General features: G+C 39.3%; 2 protein-coding genes across 5 annotated transcripts; one reads left to right on the forward strand and one right to left on the reverse strand.

Moving 5' to 3' along the window:
- Positions 1-542: 542 nt before the first annotated feature.
- zmynd12 (zinc finger, MYND-type containing 12) lies at positions 543-7790 on the forward strand. Of its 4 annotated transcripts, XM_044126063.1 has the most exons (9): positions 699-749; positions 1922-1997; positions 2368-2494; positions 2953-3124; positions 3245-3414; positions 3760-3882; positions 4740-4821; positions 5439-5584; positions 7523-7790. In XM_044126063.1, exons 2-9 carry the CDS (start codon positions 1927-1929, stop codon positions 7652-7654), a joined length of 1023 nt encoding a protein of 340 aa, XP_043981998.1. In that variant the 5' UTR covers positions 699-749; positions 1922-1926; the 3' UTR covers positions 7655-7790. The 4 variants fall into 4 exon arrangements, with proteins under 4 accessions (XP_043981988.1, XP_043982006.1, XP_043981998.1 ...); XM_044126053.1 differs by lacking the exon at positions 1922-1997 and having other exon boundaries at positions 543-749; XM_044126080.1 differs by lacking the exons at positions 699-749; positions 1922-1997 and adding an exon at positions 2068-2281.
- Positions 7791-10391: 2601 nt separating this feature from the next.
- Positions 10392-26500, reverse strand: rimkla (ribosomal modification protein rimK-like family member A). Its single transcript, XM_044126040.1, has 5 exons — positions 25595-26500; positions 17962-18192; positions 16139-16225; positions 14895-15098; positions 10392-12861 (listed from the first exon to the last, which is right to left on the reverse strand). Exons 1-5 carry the CDS (start codon positions 25755-25757, stop codon positions 12341-12343), a joined length of 1206 nt encoding a protein of 401 aa, XP_043981975.1. The 5' UTR covers positions 25758-26500; the 3' UTR covers positions 10392-12340.
- Between the last annotated feature and the right edge of the window lie 802 nt (positions 26501-27302).

The following is a 27302-nucleotide window of genomic DNA, read 5'->3' on the forward strand; positions in this document are numbered from 1 at the left end:
TGTTAGGCCAGCCACTCCTTGAAGGGTTAACCCCATTCCATGTTTTTATCACTTGTGAAAAAAATATAGTGAATATTAGAGTGGGGGAAAAAAGATTTTGCCACTCTGTAGCAATTTCTTTAGCTACAGAAATGTGATTTGTTGCTTTTGAAATCTTTTAGCCTTCTTCATGTCATTAGACAGGCCCTCTTTATACATTTTTTGGACTACAAGAACAATGTAACAATGCCTGGTTGCCTGCCAGTAAAATTGAACCAAAAAATGTTGATTCAGTACACCAGACAATTATATTTTATATATAAATTTAGGCCTTATATGTATTTGGTTTATTATTGCCTGATATTGAAATATATTCAACAATCTAAAACATTAAAGTGTTGCAACAAGATAAAATAAAATAAATAGCTGATGTTCAGTGAGGCCTATACCTTTTCACAGTTCATGTTCTAAAAAAGTACCAATACTATAATTTTAAGATTTAGTATATCTCTTTAAACAAAAACTGAATGCTAGCTTTTTGAGACGGCTAAAGTTGTTTCTATGGCAACCGCAAACTAAGGAGCAAACGCTGTTGTGAAACTGCAGTGACGAAGCTTTCTGGTAAAAATGGAGCCTGATGAACCTGGAACTTCGGGGGTTGCCATCGAAATAATGCCACTTGCCTTCCCCAAAGGAAAGGAAAAGTATTGTGAACTTTGCCAAAGGGAAGCGTACTTAGAGTGCACCAAATGTCAGGTCACTTTCTACTGGTAAGCTCACTTTGTTGGATGTCTTGTCTTAACATTTTACGTATTCTAATACTGCATCTGTAACCCGTGGTTATGGGAGCAGTTTATAAACGCTGCAGTATATTTCATTAATTTGGCAGGGGGTCGAGGGTACACCATGTCAACGCTAGGTGGCAGTGTACGCTATGCATTGCTACAGAAAAATATCACGTGCGTTGATGTCATGTGGCTGCTATGAAGGAGAGAAACAGCTGGAAGCTACATTAGTGCAATATTTTTCGTTCACCCTTATTTTAATGCCAGTAAACAGTCTGCTTTGACAAATTTTTTATTTTTTATTTTTTTTATTTTATTTTTTATTTTTTTTATATATCTTTGCAAATCTTCATTTCGACTTTCTGCTCAGTTACCGAGCACAAGATGGTATTGGCTAAAACCCTCAGTGGCAGAACAGTGAGCGGTAGCATGTGGTGGCCCTCGCTGTGGGGATTTATGGGGAGGGATGAGCCACTAAAGCCAGTCTCATGGAGCTTACAGTCACTTACTGTGCAGAAGAAAGATGAAATATTAACATTTTCCTGTTTAATGGTCAATATTAATTTGTAAAATTATTCACTATATATATATATATATATATATATATATATATATATATATATATATATATATATATATATATATATATATATATATATATATATATATGCCCTTTTTTTATTAACCACATTTCCATCTTTAACAATCACAGTATTCAATGTATTTTATTTGCCTCTTTAAGAGAATGTCATGCCTGCTAGCTGAAGGAAAATGAGATGTGGTAGTCAGAAAATCTGAAAAAGGTGGTAAAGAAAATCCAGTTAACTTCTGAAGTCCTGACCTAAATCCCATTGAGAAAATGATATTCAAAGTTTGCTGTTTGCAGATACGCTGTCCAATCAGGCTAAACTTTTCCTATGACTTCACAGTAATGCACCACTTTGTGTTGTTGTCTATCATATAAAATCCAAGTCAAGTTGGTGGTCATGTGACAACAAAAGTGCACCTTTTCAAAGGGCCTATGTAGTTCTGCCAATCACTTTAGTTGCATATTTTAAAGCCATAACATTGTATTTGAGTGAAATGGCCAAACAGGATGCTACATTTTTCTCCCTTCCAGCTGTGCAGTCTTCAGACTTCTCTTTGTGTCGTCTTAGTGGTGATGTGGCATGGCCAGATTTCTGCCTGCTTAGAAAGACAAATGGGATATAGAGCAAGCAAACATCCTCCGCAGTAAGAAATATGCACGGAAAGTTCAGTCAGTTTCCACAAGAGTATGCAGACGAAGGGAACCAGAGGAACCAAATTACAGGCCAGTTATTATAGCTTTCAATTTGCTGTGCCTTCCATGAACTCAGATGGCAGCTAAGAATGTTTCCAGAATTCAAAAGACTGCAGCTTTTAACAACATTTTATCTCCCTGGTATTTCACAATGTCTTCTACCAGTCTACAATGTAACTTTTAGTGAATCATGATCCATTAGCATAACAGGGGAGGATTTCTTGGAGGTCACAAAGTCAGTTTAATTTCTTGGAACTTAAGGTGTTGGGACAGAGAGAAAAATATCTCTTTGATAACAAATATGTATTTACATTTTCTCAGTAATGCAGATCACCAGCAGGCTGACTGGGTGGGAATCCATGAAAGAATCTGTCAGATGCTTGTTCCCATACGTACTATGAAAGATATCTATGATCCGGCCATTCGCAAGAAAAACCAGTTGAGAAAGGTAAACAAACTGGGGATTATATATGAAAACATATTCAAACTGAATTTCTGGCTTTGTTTTGAGTACTACAGCTAAGCAACAACAATCATTTCTCTCCTTTTGTAATGGTCCTTTTGTCTGGTCCTCTATCTTGAAATGACCCATCCTTCCAAATTTGTATAATCCAAACTAGACCTTGATATCTCAGAAAAAAAGAAAGAAACAGCAGCAGTAGTATAAAAGATCATTTCCTTCTGCAAGTCTTACGTTTGTTATCATGTTTAACGATTTGGATACTGGGTGTCTTCAGAACCAGCTGAGTCTAGTTCACTTCATTCCTGAAAATGATACTTCAGAGAAATAGGATGACGTGTGAGATAACATTGGTTTGTTTCTGTGAACTGTTATGAAATCAGTTCCTGAGGTGTGAAGAGTTGCCATGGAGCAAAAGGTAACTATGGGTTTGGCTTCTTGCTCAGGCACATCTGATCAAGATTTGCAAGTTGGTGGCTCAAAGCAAGCTGTCAGAGGGTAAACATGAAGAGGCACTTCCTGCTGCCCACTGCTGCCTGCAAACCTCCATTGACCTATACGGTCCCAATACCATCCAGCTCGTCCCTGCCTACATACTGTTGGCAGAGGCCAACATGGGTAAGCGATGAGCGCAAAAATAATTCTTCTGCTCAAATTACACAGTTTGTTTTTTGTTTCTTTCTGATAATTTTATATGCACAAACGGGTTCATTTGTGTCCTTGCTTGTTGATTTTCAGGCCTGGGCAACTTATCTGTTGTCGCAGAGCTCCTGTCCCAGGCTGAGTGGGCTGTACTGAAGAATCCAGAATTGGGCGCTTCAATCCAGCAGCAGCTTCATAGGAGCCTGGCCCATTTCCATACATCAGCTGGAAACCTGGAAACTGCCCTGTTTCACTTTGCAAATGATGTTTGGAGTTTTTTGGTTTTTTTAAATATTTTTTTACTGTTACAGATGAAATTATTAGTTAGCCCTTATACATAACCACTTTTAATCTGCTTCCAAGTTATTTCGATAGACATCAGGTCCATGTCGTACATTTATTTGTTCCTCTTAACTAATTTGGACCAATCAATGACTAGCAGCCTTACTTTTCCTTGTAGAACTTAGTTTAAGATTATAGAATACCTCCAAATGCTGTTGCCTCTCAAAGTCCGCATTGCCCCACTGGTAGCTGAGAAAAAACATAAATAGCAGCAAAAGAATAAAAGTAACCACAAAAACTAATATGGGTGCATATGTTTTTATTTACAGATTTACTTTGCCTGTGAGGAGTATGGTTTAGACAGCTCTGCCACCACAAAGGGATACTTTCTAATCGCTGATGTGTTTGCCAGACAGGGGAGGATGCTCGTTGTTCACTCCCTGTACTGTGAGGTTTGCCCATGCACATATTTTTTGTTTTCTCTTCCCTTCATACTCTGGCTATAAATTCAAAGTATAAACCTTTTATACTCTGGCATTTCTTTCGTTGTTTCCTAATTAAAAAAAAAAGAATCAACAAAACAAACACAAGGCATGGAAAACACAAAAAAATAATGTTATTTTAAATCATTTAAGTGGTCTAGGAAGTTTCAGAGCCAGGGAATTGCAAGTACAAATGGATAAATTGGAAAATTGTGGAAGAGTAAATTGATTTCCATTGTTCAGTTCAGAAAGTGGAACTTGTATGTAAATGTATTTCAGTGCGGTATCAATTGTTTATTTCTGTTATTTTGGACAATTGTGATCAAAAAACCAATAAAACCAGTAAAAATATATATTTTTTATGACAGATTTTTCTAGCCCTTTTATAATCAACACAAAGGATGATCGCTTGTAAGTTTTCTTAAAGACAGTCACTGACACCCTCCAAAACGAGGCTAAACCACAAACAGTAAGCTGGCTGTTCACTGAATGTTGTGCTTAACCGTTTTAAAGGAAAATTGAGTAGAAGGAAAAAATAGGTGCACAGGCAGCCTTACAAAGACTGTAAACCAAAACCCATCAGAAAGTTAAGGAAAGGTTCACATGGCAACTACTGTACTCTACAGTGCTTCAAAAGTCACTACACACGTCATTCCTAATTTTATCCACATAAGCCACAGTAAACAAGTGCGTAGAACTGAACAGTTTTCAGTCCGAGTGTAAAAAGCCCAGCTGCATGTATCAGTACAAAAATATTTCTTAGTTTTATTCACTTTTTCTTTACATGGTTCATGTTTAATCTAGAAATTCTTTGTTTATTTTTGTAGGTGGCGGAGAGGTGGCACAAACATCTAAGCAGTCTACTAGAGGCCCACCAGAAACATGCTGACTCATCTGTTTCCTTTTATGGTGCGTACGGTTTCCTCAGCTATGCAGAACAAACATCTAGCGTTTAATTACAAAACATTCCGTTAGTTTAATTAGCGACAGCACTCTGCAGGAAAAACACAGAAAATGTCACCATCTGTCCATCTACGTCACACTCCGAACTCCAGCCAGGAGCCCCACTAACATACAAGTGATCTAATGAATGAGACTAAGACGAACTGAAAAACCCCCCAAAAAAAACAACAACAAAAAAAAACAAGGTCAACAGCGCTATATTTAGTTGATCTGTCTTGCTGTGCAATCCAAACGCTAAACCCCAGATTTACACTGGCGTGCTTAGGGCTGACTGGAGACCACTGCAGACACAACTCTGGCTGAGCAGCATCCGTACTACTCGACTCTGTCACAGCTGCTGCCCTACTTATAATGTAAAGCCTGTTAGCTGCGAAGCAAACTCCCAGGCTTCATGGAATGTTTATTGACAAAAGTAGGTAAGAGAGGATGCTTAGAAAAACTACAAACAGTTAACACACACATGCCGTAACCAGAACACAAAGGGTATTCAGGACTCTTATAACAGACTACTTAAAGTATTAAGTACATAATAAAACGTCTCCCGTTCCACGTCTCTGAACTAGAAAAGTCCCAGCGGATTGAAATGGAGGAAATGCTGAGAGTCATGTTGGAGTTTGAACAAAAACAGTCCAGAAGAGACTCCAACCATATTGCACTTATTGCCCACAACCTCGCCATGTTGTGGTTCGTCAACGGAGACCTTCACAAGGTAAATCACCTGATGGAGTTAGGTATGACTCTGTGACACAGTTTCTTAGATCTTCCCAGCATTGTCTCAAGATTGGATTACCGCTAATTGGTGACGCTGTAAACACAAGTCGCTCACTATTGGGAGTGGTAGTGTCGCGACAATCTGACCCCGGATTTGGCCTGCAGACTTTGCGTGCTGTCTCACCTAAAAGATTACGCATGGTTTTTGAAAAACAGCTGTGACGCATCTATTCAAAGTATTTACAATCAAGCAGGTCTTGACCAGGGAATGAGGTTAAATGTTAGAGGAAATCTTACAGAAGAGGCAGAAATGCATGCTTTACTCAAGAAGAACTACCAGTGCAAGTACTTTTTTTGCCAATTGTGCAAATAATTTGTGTCAATAATGTTTTGTGATGTAAAAGGTTTCTTGGGCTGGGACTAGTAATACCAATAATCACTTCAGTTTTTAGAGAAATAAGAGACCAAGCTCTCATATTTTACTGTATTAAAAATTGTACTTTTTCTCTTTTTCCCACACAAAGTTAAAATGTGGTTAATTATGGAGATTATAGTCATGTCATTCTGAATTTATACTATGCTTTTATACACTATTCTGCTGACTAAATACTTTTTATCAAAATTTTTGTTACCCGTACGTTTGTTAATTTACAACTGCAAACCTTATTGTGTTTTCTTAGGATTGCGCATTATAGACAAAGCAGCACATAACTGTGACGTTGATCAATCTCAAATCTTTTTTTTTTCTTAATTTTGATTGTGGCAGATTATTTTTGCTTTTCTTCTGCAAAGCAATGTATCAGAATAAGGTTTTAAGTTATAACTTTGGTAACAATGATAGTGTGGGCCTAAATTTAGTATTATGCATGTAGTTGTAATAGATAGAATTGTGGGGGGAAAAAAAACCCTGAATTTGTAGAATATGATTTTCAACTTGGCAATTGTTTGAGGCGGTGGTGTCCAGGGTGGTATTAATTTTTTGTGGCCCCTGACTGCAGTTCAAGAACGGTACAAAGTTGGCCCTCAAGCAAATCAAGCCCATACCAAGGGCCACGTCTTAAAATTAATTAAGATAAGATTTTTGCTGATAAACCTATCTTCAAAATTCTTACACACATTCATTAAGTTTTGAATACAGGGAAGATATTTGAAGAAAGTCCTCCTTGTTGCTGCTGGGAATCGAATGAAAACATTTTCCAGACCTAAAACATACATATAAACATCTGTCATCTGACACCCTTGTCCAGTTCTACAACAATTTGTTCTTTTCTACACAAATCCAACTTTGTTCTACTGCAATATTTCACGTTTGGACACCACTAAGGAGTATGAATATTTTTGCAAGCCACCATTTCCGATGCCTTTATAATATCACGTGATAATATCATCTTCAACATTTTAAACAAACAAACAAAATATACTTCCGATGCAACATTAGCTGTTTTTGAGTAACAAAAGAAACATTTTAGGTGGCAGGCCTCCGCCCACCACCAGTATGCGACAGGAACTGAACTGGTGGGACGTCCGTACATGAACAGCTTGTTTAAAGTTCATCTACTACATTCCTGTCGGATTACGGTCGGGATATTGACTTGGGTCTCGAAAAACAATAACTTTACTCTAATATTTTTGGAAATGCCTTTTGTGCTTATGAACGTTCTCTTGTTGTGTGACCCACTTTCTCCTGCAATTCATGTTACAGATAGTGTGGTGATCCTTGTGTATTTCATGATTCATACATAATCTTAGAATCAGTAATATCAACTTGATCACAGGTATAAAAGAGCCAGGCACTTCAGGTTGTCATTAGGGAATATAAAGTGGGTTTAATGAGGCTGAATGTGCTGTCCAGTTTCAGTGACATCATTATATAAGTCAGCTTTGCTCTCCCAAGAGACTCTGACAGCTGCTGGGCTTGTGCTTGTTTCCATGCCAGGCTTGGGATTTTGGCAGGACAGCCCTGCAGGCCAGCCTGCAGATACCAAGACATAAACTGACAGAACCCATCCAGGAGCTGCTGCAGCGGGTGGAGAGTCTGCAGACCGAACCACGACCTGGCTCTGCTTAGCCAACACTACTGCCCCGCCTGTTCGATTCTTCTCTAAGATCTGCTCCGTCTGTGTTTAGCCTCACCATTCATTCAGGTGGGGATACAGTGAACAACAGACGAACAGCGAACAAATAAAATTATTCATTGGTTATTTTATACGGTTTGTTATTATATTGTGCATACAGTTCTGTGAAGAAAGATGCCTTTTTTTTCTTGTTTTTGCTCTTTTTATTTTGGCGATGCTTAAATGTTTAAGGTCATTGAATAAATGTTAATATTCTGTTCACCCTTGTCCCTAATGGGGTCGGGAGGGTTGCTGGTGTCAATCTCCAGCTACGTTCCGGGCGAGAGGCGGGTTCACCCTGGACAGGTTGCCAGTCTGTCGCAGGGCAACACAGAGGCATACAGGACACACAACCATTCACACACACACTCACTAACGCCTACAGAGAATTTAGAGAGACCAATTAACCTGACAGTCATGTTTTTGGACTGTGGGAGGAAGCCGGAGAACCCGGAGAGAACCCACCATGCACAGGGAGAACATGCAAACTCCATGCAGAAAGACCCTGGGCCGGGAATCGAACCCAGGACCTTCTTGCTGCAAGGCAACAGTGCTACCAACTGCGCCACTGTGCAGCCCTAAATGTTAATAGAAGGAAAAAAAACAAAAAACAACCAGAATAAATACAAAAATCAATTATTAAATATTTAATTTGCTATTAAGATTTAAAAATTGTGGTTAGAATTCCTGTTTCTAGAAACTGTTTACAGAATGTGTTTAAGTGTACTCAAATATAAAAAGTTAAGCCTTTTTTATCAAAGGAAAGCCAGCAAATGACACCAATTATAGGAGTGTGGGGAAGGAAGCCTCTTGATAACTTTGGGGAAATTAATCTGTGGACTGAAGTGAAACTCTTTGGAGTCTGTGCCTCTCCCTACATGCTCACAAAATAACATCACAACCACAGCCAAATAGGATGGTGGTGATTTCACAGTCTGCTTGTCATGACTCATCACAACCTGATGGAGCCATGAATTCAGCTCCCTACTAGCAAATACTGAAGGAGAATATCTGTCAGCATGTGACCTTCAGCACAAGCACATTCAGGTTACGCAGAAGAATCTTAAACTTTCTCAACAGCGATGTAAAAGACTCACTTCCAGTTCTGTCAAACGCCTGTTGCCAAACTAGTTAATAAGTTTATTGTTTACCAAACACCAAGGTGGTGTGGGTTACTTTTTCCTTCGTAAAAAGTAAAATTGTGTTCATATTTTGGTTACCTTTAAATGATTCTTTTGTTTTTGATGATCTGAAATATCTAAATGTGACAAAATAGAAAAAACAGTTTTCCGAGGCGTCTAAATGAAATGACAATCATGAAATGGCATCTATAAACATGTAATAAAAAGCAAAAGAGCACATTTGCATTGGTTTGAATAATGACTCTTTATTTTTAATCAAAAGAAAAAAAAAAAAAAGAGCAGGATCTGTATTTACATGATTTTGGACATTTGTGAACAACAATCTTGTGCCAGAAACAAAAAGAAAAAAGGTCAATGACATTTGCTAAGACAGTTTCTATGCAACGGCGGTCATATTTTCCATCTTAGCAATCTTGAACTCCCTAGTAAATAGTTTATGTCTCATGAGCAGAGAGCTGCAAGTGAGTCACGTAAGCTCAAATGTAGTTTAGATCTTGCAAATAAAAGTACTGGAAATCTTTCAGCAACTAGACCTTCCTTCAAAACGTTTAGATACGATTATTTGTCAAAACATTCTTAGCTATGTACTCTATTAGTGTTAACTGCACTGACCTACAAAAAAAAAGGTTACTGTTTTTGGCATTTACATTTTTGTTCAAACAAAAACTTGAATAATTCTAATTTCCCTTTTTTAGTTTCATGAGCAAATAGTCATTAAGGATAGAATTGGAAATGTAATAGTAACCTTTTTAAACAGTAGTTCACAGCTTTCCACCCTGTCATACAAGCTCGTTCCAGGCCGTCCACAGACTTTACTTCTGACATTTGTCTTATTTACTGTATTTCTTCAGTAGCTATCCTCTTCATCATGGCAGCTGACCAATAAAGACCGGGCATAACTGAAAACAGCTTATGATTCAGCTTTCACCCCAAAAATCAGAGTTAGACAATCTGACTGCACCATCGGAGCTACCAGGGTAATGCTGGACGAGATGTGTTCTGTCATGATATAAATTAATTATCGCACAACAGGATCTGCGTGAGACGAACAAGTGTTTCTTTCCTGTCGATGGCTATTTATGCCTGGGATCTTCGCTGACGTACAAGATGTACAAATACAAGCTTTAATGCAGAGTCAAAGACAAGACGGGGAATGTTACAGTTCACCTAGCAAAGTGTTCAGGATGTTGTCGGCCACGCTCACTGTCCCGGCGTGTCACCAACGTAGACATGAACAGATTTCACAGCTTTTGATCGTTTTCATCATATAGATACCAAACAACATCACAGTAGTGTTGTAAACGGTGTGGAGCCACTGCGATCACCCGACAACAAGAGATCAAAAATAAAAGCTGCCCTTTCTCCACCCCTCCGCACCGAACTCCCGGTTACCATGCCGAACCCTCCAGCAGGACGATGTTTGACCCCAGACAGGAAAGTTTGGCCCACGACAAAGGAAAATGGGGGAAAAAAAAAAAAAAAAACAAGCTTCACAGAGGTTTCGCTTTATTGAGACAATATTAGTGCACACAAACCACTTTTTTTTTTCTTCAAAAATCCCATAAATTAGGAAGAAAACATGGAACAATTATGAAACAAGCAAGGAAAAAAGTGAATGTTAACCATGGTATACACCACATGTCATACTGTAGTTTACAACCTTTTTTCATTGTTGTTTTTTTTGTTTTGTTTTTTTGTTTTGGTCTACGTGTAAGTATGTGTTATGTTTGTGACATGTTTTAAGCTTGGATGGATGTTCCATACCTTTATGGAAGGGTCAGGACTGAGATCCAGGCTGCTTCCCTGAGTTGTGTTCAACAGAAAGGGTTGCAAGCATAAAAAGACGGCTATGTGGACGATTCAGGATTTTTATTTGTGCTTTTGATCAAAGTTGGCCCGATAATATTCCCAAGTAACGGACAATACTGTCTCCTACCTTATTCCTCTCCTATAAGGTACATAGAAGGTAAATCCAAAGGAACAAAAGCTGCAAATTATAAAGTTTTGGCTGCTGAAATCCATGGATTTTTCTTTACTCTGCAAGGAGGGGGGGGGGGGAATCCATCCTGTTAAAGACAATTTTAAAAATATATTTCTTTTTTCTTTTTTTCCTTTTTCTTCACAAGGTGGGTTGATTTTCTTCAACCACTAACAGAGGATTTATGAGAACAATAAAAGTCTAGAGTAAACATGACTGTGAACTAACTGGATCCACGACTGTTAGCACCAAATTGCAGCTTTGGAGCCTTTTAAAGCCACAGCTCTGTACAATGTAGTTTGTCCACAGTAATAATAATAAAAAAAAAATTGAATAAATATAAACTAGCAACGTTGGCCTTTTATTTTTCTTTGCCCGGCTGTTCCAGTTTCATCAGCTGCATACTAATAAGTCATGAAGTTAAATTTCACTATCTCTAATATTTACAAAAAAAAAAAAAAAAAAAATCTAAAATAACATAAACTTAACACGCAGTTACATTTTAGGTCCTAGACATGAAAGGAAGGAATACCAGGTGTGTACGGTGTTAGGGCCTAAGCTGATATGTTCTGTGTGTGTCGATGATGTCCTGCGGCAGTGAGACATCTCTGTTCTGAGGTATATTTTGCTTTCAGGTGATGACACGACTTGAATATGCTCTCATCCTTCCTAAAAATGTCATTTAAGAAAGAAAAAGACAAAGCTGTTTTAATAAAGTGCTAGGCATTTCGTGTTTTAAAAAAAAAATTCTTCTTATTATTATTTTTAAAAAAGCAGATAGCTGCTGCTGCTGGTAATCCAACAAACAATCTAAAATGTAAACGGAAAAATGTTGTGAAATCACCTCGATGTGTGAGTTTTAGCAGTACAGGACGAGTACGTTCTGACGTAAAATTTTGCACACCTGCTGTTTGGCCTCCGTCTTGTTATCTGTCATTTTCAGGAGCGCTTCACGGCTAAATAGGAACCGACAGAACGATATGCCTAGCGTGAGGGTACATTCAACCTAAAAATACTTCATTTTGCCCACCATCAACCAAACCTTGCCACACCAGGAGAACTTTTATTTGCATTTTTTTTTTTTTTTTGCATTGTGAGGAGGGTTAAAAATATGGCATTTAATGAAATTCTTCACCCATCTCAACATAAAAACAAATAAACACCAGAAGAGGCCGGTTTTGGCAGCTATCTCATATGCTGTATGCCTTTGTGATAAGTTGACACCATACACTGATTTTACATGCCTCTGTGGGATTTGAAAAAAATGCAAAGAAAGGAGAGTCAGGGGAGCAGCCATAGATCTTTTTGCTCAAAAGGAGAAGGCTCCAGTTTAGATGTTTATCTCTGCTGTGTCAGAATGTGTGATCTGTTTCTCTCAGCTGTTTTTATGTTATGAACATCTGTTTGAGAGTGATATGTGTTGTTGTTGTTTTTCTTCTTCTTTGTTTTAAACGAATGCGTGTACGAGTGTATGTACTGTACGTGTGTGACTGTGGGGTGTGTGCGAATTTGTTCGATTCTCACTCAGTCAATAGCTTGATCTCATTGGCCAGGAGGTTGTTGAAGTTGTACGCTGCGTCGGGGAGGTCGGGGAGATCGGACAGGGCGGAGGTTGGCGAACGGCGAGGCGACGACTGCGAGGGCTCGGCCAGCTCGGGGTCGCTCTCGCTAGAAGATGAGCCCACGCTCATGTTGCAGACGGCCTCCGGCAGGGAGCCTCCGCCCGCGTTCACCATACACACCTCGGGCTCGCTGCTAGTCTCACTGGTGCTGGACACGACGGACAACAGGGACATCTTCCGAGTCAGGCGGCTGGGAAGCGTGGAGAGGGCAAAGTCAGCGATAATCCCCGCCACGTCGATCCCGCAGGCCTGGTCGAAGGCGATGAAGCCCACGTTTGCATTGGCCTCGCAGACCACAAACGAGCCGTCGTTGAGCTGGAGGAGGTCCACGCCGCACACGTCCATGCCCAGGATGTTGGACACCTCGATGGCCAGCTGCTTGCCCTGCTCGCTCAGGGGGCACATCATCCCCACACCACCTAAATGGTCAGAGACACGCCAGGTCAGTGAATACACCAAACAAACAAACAAACAAAAAAACCTCTGCGAATGGACTGATTGTCATCTGTGTAGCAGTAAACCATGTGCGATGCATAAAGAAACATGAAATATTTAAATGAAAGCTACAACTGAAAAACTTTTTTCAAAAATCTTGTTCTGCTACATAAATAATCTGCCAACTGATGACCTAGTTGTGTCACAGAGCATCACATCTTCATGCAGGCTAGCAGGACTCATGCACTGACATTGGAAATCAGCCTCATCAACTTGAGTGCTGTGTCACTTTAAGTTCTAAGGGTGAATTAAAGACAAGAGTTGATTCTGCACTACCACACATTTGGAGGGATACAGTCTGAGATTTTGTCTCCCATTCACTGATGACAGCAGAAGTGGAGTTAAAGCTTAGAGTAGGAGGAAGCTATTCACACATGAAATCAGGACATAAATTATTTACCTAATGACAGTGCTGGTGAGAAGCTTGACTACACTCGTCTGGTTTTATTATTATATTATGCACATTTGGTAAATGCACTCTAACCATCTGTTTCCATGGCTCTTTACAGCTTCGATTGGGTGCACAGATATACACACACAGACAAATATTTTGATAAATGCCTTTTGTAGGGTTTGTAGCCACGAGCAAGGTTTTGACTTAATTCTGGTTGGCTGTTTTTCATATAGAACTGGTCATCGATTCTCCTAAAATTAATTGATTTTCTGGCACTGATATCACCTTTAAGTGTAATCCACAAAATGTCAGCGGGGTTTAGGCCATACCCATTTCAAAATAAAAAATATTAGGCTGTTTTCTCTGTTCTCAAATCGAACTTTGGAGTTTTGGTTCTATTGTGACTTTGAAGGCTGTTCAGATCTCAACCACTTAAGATGTTGAATTGAGGAGACGTTCAATAATTTAAACCTCCCTTTTTACGTTCACTTTTAGCAAAGCACTAGGATTATCATATTAAAACAGACCGTCAACATAAGCAAAAAAACAAAAAACAAAAAAACAAAGTGTCTGAGATCTTGTACATTGTTTTCAGGTTTGAAAACTACTCATTGAATACTCAGAGCATACTTTGGTCATTGGGAAAATGAACACTTTTGTTTCAGTTGACCATTAAAATTTTCTTGAGGAGATATTTGACTCATGCTGTAGACGTCTGCTGAGCTTTAAGATTGAGACTTAAGATGGAGACTGGAGTTTCAAACCAATGTCTTCATTTGAGGGCGATGGTTAATACTTGGACGGAATCGGGTGTTCTAAAATAACACTGATTCCAAACACACATTAAAAACTAGTTTTGTGAGTGAATACAGTCGACTAGCATCAGCAACAGAAGCTTCTGGAACACCTTTGGAAATCCAGCGACTATATTTACAAGCCAGTTCTTACTTACTGGTCCCAATGGGGGAAAGTGAGGCTTTACATCAGCACAAACACAAATGCCCGTAAATAAAAGACGTAATAAAACAGCATAAATAAGAGTAGTTACATCTCTATATGCCTATAAAAGTACAAATGCAATAACGTTGCACAATAGTTTAGAGTCCTTTGAAAGTAAACAACACTTTATGGTAGAGGCACTATACGCAATCAAATACATGCAAAATAATGAAGTAAATAAAATAAATAATAGCAACAAATGAATTATTTGTTGCAATTTGTTTATCTGCAATTTGCTAAGGGACACTTGAATATTTGAATGTATGTGTATAGTTTTGATTCAGTGTGGATTAAAGAAAAAGTTCTAAACAGAGAAAATTTCAAACATTTCTTATAATGACATTATAAGAAATGCCTCCCAAAAAGGCACAAAAATTACTTTGCGTGTCTATCAGCTTCTCTCTTAAACGGTTTGCTATAAAAGCCACCGCAACGAAAACACAGAAGTCTGGCAAATTAAAGAACAGTTGCAACGAAGCAGAGCGGCCAACTGTAAGGATGAAGTAGTGAGGCGTGTTGGGTAATTAAACGTGTGTGATTGGTGCCTCTCAGCTGTTTCCCTACCCAGGGAGCAGTTGCTCTGCATGCGTCCGTCGGTGGAGCAGCGTAGCATGGAGCCAACAACACGGCCGCCCACCAGCACCACCCGCACGTCGCGTCCGTGAGACTCCTTCACGTACTCCTGAAACAGGTAGGGGGTATCATGGCGGATCAAGTGACACAGATCCGTCAGGTGGTGTTTGTCGCGTGCCAGGAACACGGCCTTGCCTAAGAGAAGGAAGGAGACACTAAATGAGGAGAAGAAAGGAAAAATGAGCAACTCTTCAGGCTAATATCACATACAGACTTGTTAAATAAATATTCATGTATTTCCAGGAGTGGTTCATTATGAAGTGCGAGTTCAGGCTGAGCAGCTATTTTGCTTACAAGCAGCTGCTCTCTGGTGAGCAACTCCCATTTCTCAAAGTGCTGACAGTACTCTCAGAGCCTCTTCTCACAGAGCATAGAAGATGCCCGTTTTAATTAGCTCTGCCTCTTTACTGGACCTCTGAGCTGTTCCAACGATGATCACTTTATAGCTATGGGATCATGTATCCAAAAAATGGTAAATACTCAGTATTATTATCAGAATATCTTGGGAAGAAGCCTCGATGCAAGTCAGAGGTATTGGTGTTGTGACAATTATTATGGGTTTTGAATTAACGCCCCAAAATGAGACCACATTTTGGTTTGGACATTTTGAATCTGTCTAATGCTAACAAATATTTCCCAAAGTAGACATTTGTTTACAGGCCTTAGTATCTGAAGGAAGCTGGGTTTCAACCAGTGCAATGGTCAGCTAACAAGGAGACAACAAACAAACCATAAAACATGTCACAGTTGTGGTTCAGCAGTGGCAGGTGTCCAGGACAACGCTACGTGATGGAAGCCTCGGCTACCAAATACCACGGTCATTTCGTCATTAAGACTCTAACAAACCAATAGCTATAAATAGGAATCAGCTTATGGCTCTTCATTAAGAACGGGGGCTTTGTCTTAAAGGTGGTATATTAATGGCTCAAGCCCCTTATGAACTCAGGGAAAATGATGAAACTGAGCGCTCATTTGTTAACTAGAAACACAAATTATTAACCCATCTTTACAAGAATGGGTTTTGTGTTTGTGGCACCAGCGGAGTGGTAATCATTTAACACTCTGTCAATGAATTTCATGTCAGGGTGGGCTAAAATCCCCTTCATATGGACATTTTAAAGTGCATTGTGGTGACCTGGGTGAATGACAGGAAAGTAATGGGCATATCACCTCACCTCTGTGGCCACGTGCGTTCTTCACCACCACCGGGTATCCCAGCGGCTCTGCCTCGTCGATCATCTTACGGAAGTTGTCGTGGCCCCCTGAGAAATGCCCATCCAAACACACACACAGAAACGTGCATCCACAACCACACATTAAAGAACATTAGCAGCTGCTCTTCCTCCTGTGACATGGTTCACACATCACAGCCAATCTGGCAGGACGAGCGGTAGGGGGCGGGGGGGTGACATGTTGCCATGGAAACAAGAGTTACTCAAAACAGCGATGCTGTAGGAGTGCTGCCTGAGCTTGGATCTGTTGCCTTGGTTTGTAGAACAGAGGAGCAGAGTCACTGACTGATGCATGTCATGTAAGGCAGCCAAGCATATCTGACAGTGATTTATAATGGCGGCTTGTTTTGCGATATGCTTCCACTTCCTGTTTTGAATTGGGGAGGGAATGCAAAAAAAAAAAAACCAGGTTACATAAATGAACGTTTTCTCATTTTCCACCCCTGATGTGGTCTCAGAGTCTTCATTCTCTTGCCTGCACTTACCTGGCATGCAGTCAAAGCAGCAGATGCATACAACCCTGTGACTTGGCTCTTTCCTGGTGTGCTAAATCACATGTGTTTTCACTCAGACTAGAACAAAAAAAAAGTGCCTGAAAGAGTGGAGGTAGATAGCAGATAACAAATCAACCAGTGAGCTGCTATGGTAGTCACTGGTAGAGGCAGCAAAGCAATTGCATGCTATATTTTGGAAAATGAAAGGGCATGGGGAGGTGCTGGTGGGGGGGGCTGGTTACATAAGCTCTCCAGCTGCTCTGCATGCATCGCCTGGCCTACTGTGCTCAGAAACACATGGAATGTAGGCCAAACAGCCCCCGCTCATTCTTTTTTCCCCCGCTGTCTCTATCCTTCCTTTTCTGCTCTCATGAAAACCACAGTAAAGCAGGTTTTTTTTTTAAAACACAAAGAAATGTGCACTGTTAGAAAAATCCACAAAGCACAATAAATAAAAACGAGAGGCTCTGCTGTAGTCCTCATCTTCTTTTCATTTATCAAAACTTTAATTGTTAGGTTTGCGGCCTGTGTTTAAACAGGAAATACCTATGCAGGCTTTTAAAGTTCATTCCACAACGGTTTATGCAAAGTTTTCTCAGTTTTTCACAATTAAAAATCTGAAAAACAAAATGCATTAGTACTAATTATATAATAGGGTTGTTGTTCTGTTCCGCTGGTTCTCTGCATATTTTCTTCTAAACTTTCACAGTACTTACCTCAATTCTTCTACCTACCAACTCTGACCAGCTTCCCTGAGCTTCCTGAAGAAAAGTTTCCCACAGCATGATGCTGCTTCTGCCATGTTTCACAGTGCATTTAACAAACTCTAGAGTGTTGGTTTTTCTCCATAATTACCACTTTGTATCTATAGTCTATTAGATTAAAGTCCAATAACGTACAATAAAGCTTGTGTTGGTCATTTAATACTGTGACACAATTTAAGCGGTGTGATTACTTTCTCAAAGCATTGTGCAATGAAAATACAAGGTTTCATAATGAAGAATGAAGAAAAGGAGAAACTTCATATCATGTTAGCTGAATTTTACAACTTCTTACAAGAAAATCTGATGATGGCGCCAGGTTTTATCCAAAGAAACGTTTCATACTTTTTCCACAACTCTTGTACAATTTGTTTCTTTAATGGATTTCAGGATCCGAACATGGTCACCTTAATGTTTGTTCTCATACTGGGAAGCTGTAAAAGTGCATTTTACGACTTGCTTTGATTGTTGTTGTCATTAAAGAAGGTCTAAAAAAAACAACAATTTTTACCGTAAGAGTAGGTGTCAGGAAGAGGGACCCCATGGCCAGCCAGTTCCTGGAAGGTCCAGAATTTGTTGACACAGTTGAGTATGGCCTGAGGCCGGTTGATCAGCCGGCAGCCCATCTTCTCCAGGTGGCGCAGCACGGTAATGTCACTGTCCGACTGCACCCAGGGCGTGGGGACTCGCACTAACACCACCTGAGGATAAGATGTCACCGATTCCTGCTCCACCCGCAGACCTGGAGGAGGATCAGGAGGAAGGGTTGATGAATAACGGATAAAAAAAGACTAATATTAATCAAGAATTGGGTAAATATTGATGTTTACAGTGGTTGGCTGATTGTTCAAAAGTTTAAATAAAAAAAAAAGTTGTTTAATTCAGGCCAATAAATATGCAAGAACTCTTAAGTTTTTGTGCTTTTCCTATTTTATCAGAAAAGAGCACATCTCCAGCTGGAAAACACGCGAAGCAGAAAACATCAAACTGCACAATCTGCTCAACATCTTCGTTTTTTGTTGCTGTTTGACCCTCTGTTATCTAGAAACTACAGGTGTGAGCAAAATGCATGACTTTTCTGTGTTTAGACGTCAAAAGGCCCTGCAGCTGTATTTACACCTTTATTTTCCTGGTCACATATGAAGTCTGGAAAAAATGTTCAAGGGCTTGGATGTCTGGCGCAAAAAAAAAAAAAAGCTGACTCCACATTTGGAAAAACACATTCAGACCCAGTTTTCATATGAGTAAAAGGAGTGAGTCTGTCAGAACAGTGCACCAAGCAGAGACATGCAGGGACTGCAGAGAAGCCTGCACAACCTGATGATGCATGTTCTGAACGTTCTTAGCTCTCAGAAGTACTGCAACATGCAGCTCATTGAGCAAGAACTAAACATCTGATATAATGGATTGATTCACTATTCTGTGGACTCAGTGCACCTCTGAACCGCTGAAATCCCAGGATTGCATGTCTTGTTTTTAAAATATGCACTCAAATAAAACATCCATGATGTATTGGGCTATAATCAAGTCCAGTTTTCCATTCCTTGTTTAATATCCGGTGCCATTTGTAAACTTACATAGTGAAACACTCAACAGAAATAATTTTGGTTATTTAGCTTATAAAAAAAAAATATATTTTTTTTTTAATATAATTTTTTAAAATTATATTTTCACCATGTCATACATTTATTTATTAATGTGACAGTTTGAAGCTAAATATTTAGAACGCTAAATATTTAGCTCCAGATTGAACATTTTGTTAGCAAGCTACATATTTACTTTACAAACTAAACATTTAGTTAGACAACTAAATATTAACTAAATGTTAGACATTTAGTTAACATTTAGTTAGACATTTAGTTAACATTTAGTTAGACTAAATCTTCAGTTTAGTTATCTAAACTAAATGTTTAGTTAGACAATATTTATGTTTAGTTTAACACTAATTATTTAGGTTAACAAGCTACATATTTACTTTCAAGCTAAATATTTATTTAGAGCCAAATAGTTAGCTTACAAGCTAAATATTTAGCTCCAAACTAAATATTTGGTTAGCAAGATAAATAGTTAGCAAGCACATATTTAGTTGGCTAACTAAATGCTTAGCTTGCTAAATAATGTTTTTGAGCTAAGTATTTAAATTGAAGCTAAATAAAAATGTAGTTTGAAACTGTGACATTTATAAACGAATGATTAACATGGTGAAAATATCAATTCCCATTTTCTTTCTCTTATGACCAGCTAAATAATACAAATTATTGCTGTTAATATTTGTCTGTGTAATTTCACAAACGGCACCCCGTAGTTTAACAGTCAAATACTGTCTTAATGGAAATGGTGACCAGGATCTAAAATGTTTAGCTCTGCTTTATTGAAAGTCAAATCGACCTTCGCTTCCAATGCCTCCGCCTGACACCACTTTTTCTCATGCAAATTTGAGCTGAGGAACAAAAGGCTATCTGAGCACATCTAAATTGGTCACTGATCAGCCGTTTTAATTCAGGGCAGAACGAAAACAAGGGGGGGAGTACACAATCTTGTGAAGTATATTGCTGGCGAAACAGAAACTACACAGATTTGGCTGAAAAAGCACCTGTAAGCTTCCTTCTAGCGCTAACACCCTTCTGAAGCATCACAACAGAATCACATGAGTGGATCGCTTTGGTATTTGCAGCACAGATGGCATATTCATCGGCCATGGACCACAGTTTGGCAGCATTTAATTGGAAAATTATTGTATTTTTTTAGTTGGCATGCAGGAAGATTTTTCAGCCTGTGATCACAACAACTCGTTTGGACGATTGGATGAAGATGTGTGTATTTGCAAGTCCTCCGAGTCCAGACAACACGAGAAGACACATTTGCACAATGCATTCACTATGATGCGAGTTTTAGCCCTCTTCCCAAGCTGCAGGCTTTTCAGAGAGACGAGACAAAGCATGCGGAGATCACTAGAGGTCAAGAGAAACTCGATGACTGCGGCCCAGGCAGTTACTGACATGTTAGCAGACGAATTTGTGTGTGGATTTATTTTTGTACATATTGCTTTATGTAAACAGGAAAAAGAGGAAATGATTAAAGATGGACTGAACACCAATCAAGAATGTCTTGAAGCCAACAGGAGGGCACTAATAAAATAGAAGAGCATGAAGATGGTTCCTCGACCAAACTGTTTCCACTTTATTCAACGGACTGTGTAGGTTCGTCCCTTTTCCATCCTGACCAACAAAGCTTTAAAGAATAGCAGGCATTCTATACATGCCGCTGTAACGTCACAAAGCAGACTCACAAACGCTGTACTAGTGTGCCTGGCTGGTCAGTCCTGTCCATTCTGAAAACACTGTAATTCAGGGTCCAGTCTGACTTAAGCTTACTAAACCCTTTTTCTTTGGTTTGATAGCAAACTAAACAGCTGCCTGTTTTAGCTGCTACATATGTATATATCTTCATATCAGTAGCAAACATGAGACCAGATTAAATTAAAGAAATCTATGGATTGTTTTAATATTTACATAATTTAAATTAAGACACTGAAGACATAGTAGATGATTATAAAATGTGACTAAAAATGAGTTATGAGTACAACACTGAAGGAGCCTGGAAGAATATTGATTTCCACTATGCTATACTAACAAGATTCTAACCCTTTTCCATCCTGATAACAAAGCTTACTATAAGAATAGCAGGCATTCTAATAAATGACAGCTGTAACACGTTTTATACTTTTACAAAGCATGGACTGATGCCTGGCTGGTCAGTCCTGTCCATTCTGAAAAAGGTCTGCTGAGGGTTGCCAGTCTGACTTAAATGCCAGACTAAACCCTTTTTCTTTGGTTTGAATGCAGAAAGTACAGCTGTTTGTTTTAGCTGCTACATATGTATATATCTTCATATCAGTAGCAAACATGAGACCAGATTAAATTAAAGAAATCTATGGATTGTTTTAATATTTACATAATTTAAATTAAGACACTGAAGACATAGTAGATGATTATAAAATGTGACTAAAAATGAGTTATGAGTACAACACTGAAGGAGCCAGGAAGAATATTGATTACGAGACGCTATGCTATACTAACAAGATTCCAACACTTTCAAATTGTGATATTTTGATTTAATAACATTTACTATAACTGATTGCTTTAATAAATGACAGTTTAGGACACGTTTTATACTTCTACAAAGCATGGACTGATCACTGGCATCAAGTAACAGCAAGCAGCTCAACATCAAAAAAGGTCTGCTGAAAAGTTGCTACCTTATGCCTTCGAGCACTTTTGGTGAAATGCCAGAGTAAGTGGACTGTTTAGAGGAGCTGCCAGAAGAGAATGCAGAGAGAGTGGGATTAAATGTTTGTTTAAAGCTTCACATAAGGGACATTCTGAATGTGTCAGGTAATGGACATTTCCTCCAAACAAAAAGGTAAACCTTTTTTTTTGTGAATCACAGCTGTTATTAGTCAAGAGGTTTTACTTTTTTAAAAGTGGTAAGAATAATTTCATCTTTTTTGCTTCAAATAAAACCAGTTTAGATCAGTAAACAGTTTTTTTGTTCTAGATATATATTTTTTATTAATGGTGTGATACTCTGTACTGACTTATGCCTTTGCAGCTCTATGTTGTTTAGATAATGGAAATTCATTTCCTTTTTCACTCTGTAATTTTGTACATCCAGTATTAATAATCAATCAATCAATCAATCAAACAAACTTTATTTGTATAGCACATTTCAGCAGCAATGCATTTCAAAGTGCTTTACATCAAATCAAACACAAAAATACAATGCAACATAGAATCAACAATAAAAACACAACATCAAGTCAGATTCCGTCAATAAATTTGCAATTGATTACATTTCAAATATATTCTAAACAAGTGGGTTTTTAGTTGAGATTTAAAGGAAGTCAGTATTTCAGCTGCTTTACAGTTTTCTGGAAGTTTGTTCCAGATTTTTGGTGCATAGATGCTAAATGCCGCTTCTCCTCGTTTGGTTCTGGTTCTGGGGATGCAGAGCAGACCAGAACCAGAACCTGAGAGTTCTGGAAGGTTGATACAACAACATCAGATCTTTAATGTATTGTGGTGCTAAACCATTCAGTGATTTATAAACTAGCAACAGTATTTTAAAGTCTATTCTTTGAGCTACAGGGAGCCAGTGGAGGGACTTTAAAACTGGTGTTATGTGCTCTATCTTCCTGGTTTTAGTGAGAACACCAGCAGCAGCATTTTGGATCAGCTGCAGCTGTTTGATTGATTTGTTGGACAGACCTGTGAAGACGCCGTTACAATAATCAATACGACTGAAGATAAACGCATGGATGAGTTTCTCTAGATCTGGCTGAGACACAGTACAACTTAGATGGAGATTGAGTAGACTGTTAAGTAAATATGGACTTGTGTTAGCAGACTAACTTACACAAGAACTTAGTATTAAAATAGAGCATTGTAGATTTTGACCTGTAATGTAAGCTTTATTACATTGCAATGTGGCTGGTTATACAGAAACATCACAAATTACTCACATTCCAGCTTAAGCAATTATTTTTGCATTACAAACATAAAGTTCAAAGGCTTTAAGTCTAGTAATCATTAAGCAAACAATTCTCTATTATTGGCTACTTGCAACCATACAAATTCCTTATCTAAATGCTGGGTCAAACTTGGATCATATGAGCAGAGAGTAAATAGTGTGATCCTTGTCGTGGAAAAAATACTACTTTTCAGCAATGAGACTTTCCGTTAACGGCGATTTGGCAGTCTACGCTGCCTTTCTGATGTCATCATAAACAATTAAATACACCAACTGAGAAGCACAAGTATATATTTAGCTTAGTTTAGTTTAAGCCTAAATATGGAAATGTATGGTTTCAGAGAAAATGTATTTTATATCTAGATAAGAAAAACAACAAGATAGGAACTTATTTGCGAAAACCAATAAAATGCAAATGGATCCTTTCTGGGCTCAATGTTATCTTCAGCAAACTGGACTACATTTGCAGCTTGGTTAATAAAATATGTCAGATCACAGCTCTGCAATGACTAACACTGAGTAACTTAAACACAACATCCGTTTGAATAAACTGAAGATGTAAAAAAAAATAAAACAAATACTAATAATTCAAGCAACAAATACTCAGTGTTAACCTATTATATCATAGTTGTTACAAGTTGAGACAATACTTCCTGAAAAATAAGGCATTATTTTCATAACACTACTGATGCTCGCATAGCTGAACAAAGTTCACAATATCTCTATCTTCAATGTTCACTGGCACAGACATGCTGCATTTATCATCAGTGGGTAATGCTACGCCCACTGCCACGCACCAGGAACACAGAGGCTTATGAAAACCATTCATGTCAGGGCTTTAAATATATCCAATCATGGGATGTGAAATGCTGCTCGCAGACAGGGCTGCTGGGTTCAGCTGTTTTATGTCAGCAGAGGTTATTTGTCATCAAAAACATTAGAGATGGCTCCATCTACAAACACACTGGGCCAGACTTGGATTGTAAACTGGTCCTGTCTAATTTATAACCCTAATATAGCTTTGTTAATTCTGCTCTTTGCTCTGGTTTTGCATCCCAATCCAGGTGTATTTTCATACAGTGTCATAAAATCCAAAAAGTCCTTTTTTTTCCCAATCTATGTTTAAATAGTTTATCTGTATGATCTATAATTAACCCATGCATTTCACACATGCATTTTGTGACTTCCCATGTAGGACGCCTTCGTCACAGACAATCTGTCCACTCGTTCTTAATCTGTGATGTCAAGCTAAGGCTCAAGAGACATTTGTACAGATACTTAAAGCCAGTATGGATTACCAGCCAAACTAAGAACCCTGTTCGTGAGTATCCCACTAAGCCACAGATCTAGACAGTGATCCACCTAGAAAACGTGAATTAACTCATGTGATCTCTTAATGGGTATTCAGGATATTTAAACATTTCTATTTATTCACAGATTAGCCTGGTTGTTGGGTCAGATTGCTTTGTGTCTGCCTCTCTTTCCAGTTTTAAAGAAGCCTGGTAATTGCATGAGTAAATCGTCAACACGGCTGACAAATGCAACAAGCTCGTTCGGCAGGACTACGTGTGAGACCCATCCCAACCCATCCTGCATTTTCTCCCATCTATTCACCCTCTGCTAATTTCAAACTGCAGCATTTATGTGTTAATTTAGACCCTCACACCTCTCATCCAGTGGCCCAGCCCCACTTCACACCATACTCACAAATTCCATGTGAATCTGTTTATTTTAGAGTTGCTCCTTGTTACTATCAGTTTACCAAGGCCTTCTGCTCCATATGAACTGTTTTGATCCCAGAAACAGAACCACATTGGCAATACAGACATATCAGTCAGCAATCAACAGTCAAAATATAGTTCTGACTACTCTTCTACCCAAGCGCTTTCAAAACTATGTTTCGGTTTCATACATTTTAACTAGGATCAAATTAGACTATGCTAAATTTGAATCTGTCCACGTGACCGGATTGTACTGGACTGGCTACATTTCAATTCAACGAAATGGAGCCGTTTATCTTGCAAAGTCCTTCAGATGACATTTGTTGCTGATTAACTTTAGCTGTGCATGCTAACTGAAGCAAATTATGAGCAAAAGCCCTGAAAATATCAACATATGGTGATGCTATAGCTGCATTGAGGTAAGGTGCATTCCCTGATTATACATCTGAAATAGTTGTCTGAATTAAGAGCACTACATTTCAGCAAATGTAAAATCCAAAAAACCAGAGTGACGTAAAAAATAAAATAAAATAACCAAAGCTACATTTCCCAAGCATGGATAACCTTGTAAGTATCAAATATATGTTTAAACATAACCAGCTAATTAGCTTATATGAGCGGGAAATGCAGCACATTCAGCAGAATTAAATCAAGCGTCATCTCTTCCGTCAATCAGCATGCAGTCTAGCTTGAAAGTGGGTTAGGCGGTCACTGCTGTGCTGCTCCTCTTCCTCGCTAGAAGGCAGACCGGGCAAGCCCTACTTGGCATCGGTCTGATTGCAAAACAATAACTATCCGCCTTTACGTTCGAGCAAAAACGTAAACACGTATCAAAACGCATTATCCACTTGATCATATTTTTGATCGAACATGAGTTAGCTCAGTGATACTTGCCTAGCTGCCCTTGGCTGATCGTCAGCACGATCTGATCCATCAGAAGGTAGCGGAATTCAACATCCTCGTCGGCGCAGCGCTCCTTCAGAGCCCGGAGGATCTGGACCTGAGGGTACTCCTGGCTGATACGCCGATCGGTCACGAACCAAACCCGAGAGCACATTGTTTGTAGTGTGGATCTTGCTAGCGAAACAGCTGAAAAAATAACGCCGTGGGGTGAAGAGAGGTGGGGGGTGGCAGGCAGGTGTGTGGTGGGAGCGCGGGATTCGGGCGGCAGAGATGCTCTCACAATGGAGGCGAGCGGTGAGAGCTGGCTGAAAATGTGGCTTAAAAACAAGACCACTTGCTCAACCGCTGTCTGGACCGAACCGGCTCGGGTCAAAACTGTTCAGTATATCACCTTTGTTTTCCGTTGCTTCCGGCCATTTAGTCTGGTCGTGGATTGGATCGTCGAACTCCAACAGAGAGAGAAAAAAGAAAGAAACTAGTTCGAGACAGAGACGAAGAAAATGAGGGTGTTTTCGCCTCCCTTTCAACCGAGACGCAGCTTTCCTGCCACCGAGGCACACAAAGCTTGGGCCTCGCCGCTTCGGGTTCCCGGCTGAGGAGTCGAAACCGCTACAAAAAAAAAAGTTTCTTTTTCAACGTAACAGCGAATATCAAAATAGCAAAACTGAAACAAGCTAACTGATGCAACAACTATCTTTCTGGTCCGTTTTGCTGCTATCCACGCGGTATTGGTGCTGAAAAGTGCACGCGCTTTAGTTTACAACTCCACTCCTCTGCGTCTCGTGCCCTGCCCCAAAACAAAGGCTCGGACGGTAGATGGCCAATCACAACTCGTGTAGAGTCTCGGTGTCCACGCAGCAGCCGGAAAAGGTGGGCGAGTCTCGGTTACTTGAACCAATGAGGGAAGAGAAAACGTAATGAGTGGGGGAGAACAGGAGGGTCGACACTATTGGTGGCGCGCGGAATGCAGTGAGAAGTACTGCGAGACGTCTGCAGGGCGCACGAGACCGCGCATTCTCCGAACCGGTTCAGACCAGCCCTGTGAGGAGCTTTGGGCTAACCACATCGTTGTCTCCCCAAAGCGCCGGAAATGAACTAAGGTCATTACATGCCAGAAATACCACAACCTCGCGCCTTTTCTAATGTGTATTAATTTCAGGAGGCAAAAAGTGGTTTATTTAAAAAAAATAAGTTGCATCTTGATTTGGCTATTGTTTACCAACGCCATCTAGGGACAGATGTGTCGACTGGGAGAAATTATGCCACTGACCCACTTCTCCCTCCCTCCCCTCTTTTTGTGTAAACGAACTACTTGGTTACTGCTATTGGATAGGGCAAGATCTCTAAAAGCAGGACACTGCATGCATATATTTGAGTTAACTTTTTAATAACACCAGCGTCCTACACAGGGTATAACTCAGAAGCTATTCAGTTGTCAAGTAACCCAAGCCCACAACAAATGTCATTTTGAGGCACTTTAAAAGACAAACAGCTCCATTGTGGTGGATATAAAAAGTCTATAAACCCTTATTAAAATGGCAGGTTTCTGAGGCTTTGTGCATTATTTATTTATGAGATTTATCCTGTATCACTCAGCAAATCTGTCGGGTGGGGGGATAAAAAGATAAAAGAGCTGCACTAATCTGGTTGCATAGAGCTCATAACTTTTTGCTGAGCCACATTTTGATTAACTTCCAGG

Source organism: Gambusia affinis, linkage group LG01 (genome assembly GCF_019740435.1).
Source record: "Gambusia affinis linkage group LG01, SWU_Gaff_1.0, whole genome shotgun sequence".
NCBI lineage: Eukaryota > Metazoa > Chordata > Actinopteri > Cyprinodontiformes > Poeciliidae > Gambusia > Gambusia affinis.

Bases quoted from the DNA above. Each gene is read 5' to 3' on its own strand.
- zmynd12 (XM_044126053.1), top strand. From the start codon at position 607: ATGGAGCCTGATGAACCTGGAACTTCGGGGGTTGCCATCGAAATAATG. The intron at 3,125-3,244 runs GTAAGCGATGAG...GTTGATTTTCAG, and splicing joins GTTGGCAGAGGCCAACATGG to GCCTGGGCAACTTATCTGTT. The intron at 5,585-7,522 runs GTAAATCACCTG...TTTCCATGCCAG, and splicing joins TCAACGGAGACCTTCACAAG to GCTTGGGATTTTGGCAGGAC.
- rimkla (XM_044126040.1), bottom strand. From the start codon at position 25,757: ATGTGCTCTCGGGTTTGGTTCGTGACCGATCGGCGTATCAGCCAGGAG. The intron at 16,226-17,961 runs GTAAAAATTGTT...GGCATTTCTCAG, and splicing joins TCCTGACACCTACTCTTACG to GGGGCCACGACAACTTCCGT. The intron at 12,862-14,894 runs GTAGGGAAACAG...CTGACCATTTAG, and splicing joins GCAGAGCAACTGCTCCCTGG to GTGGTGTGGGGATGATGTGC.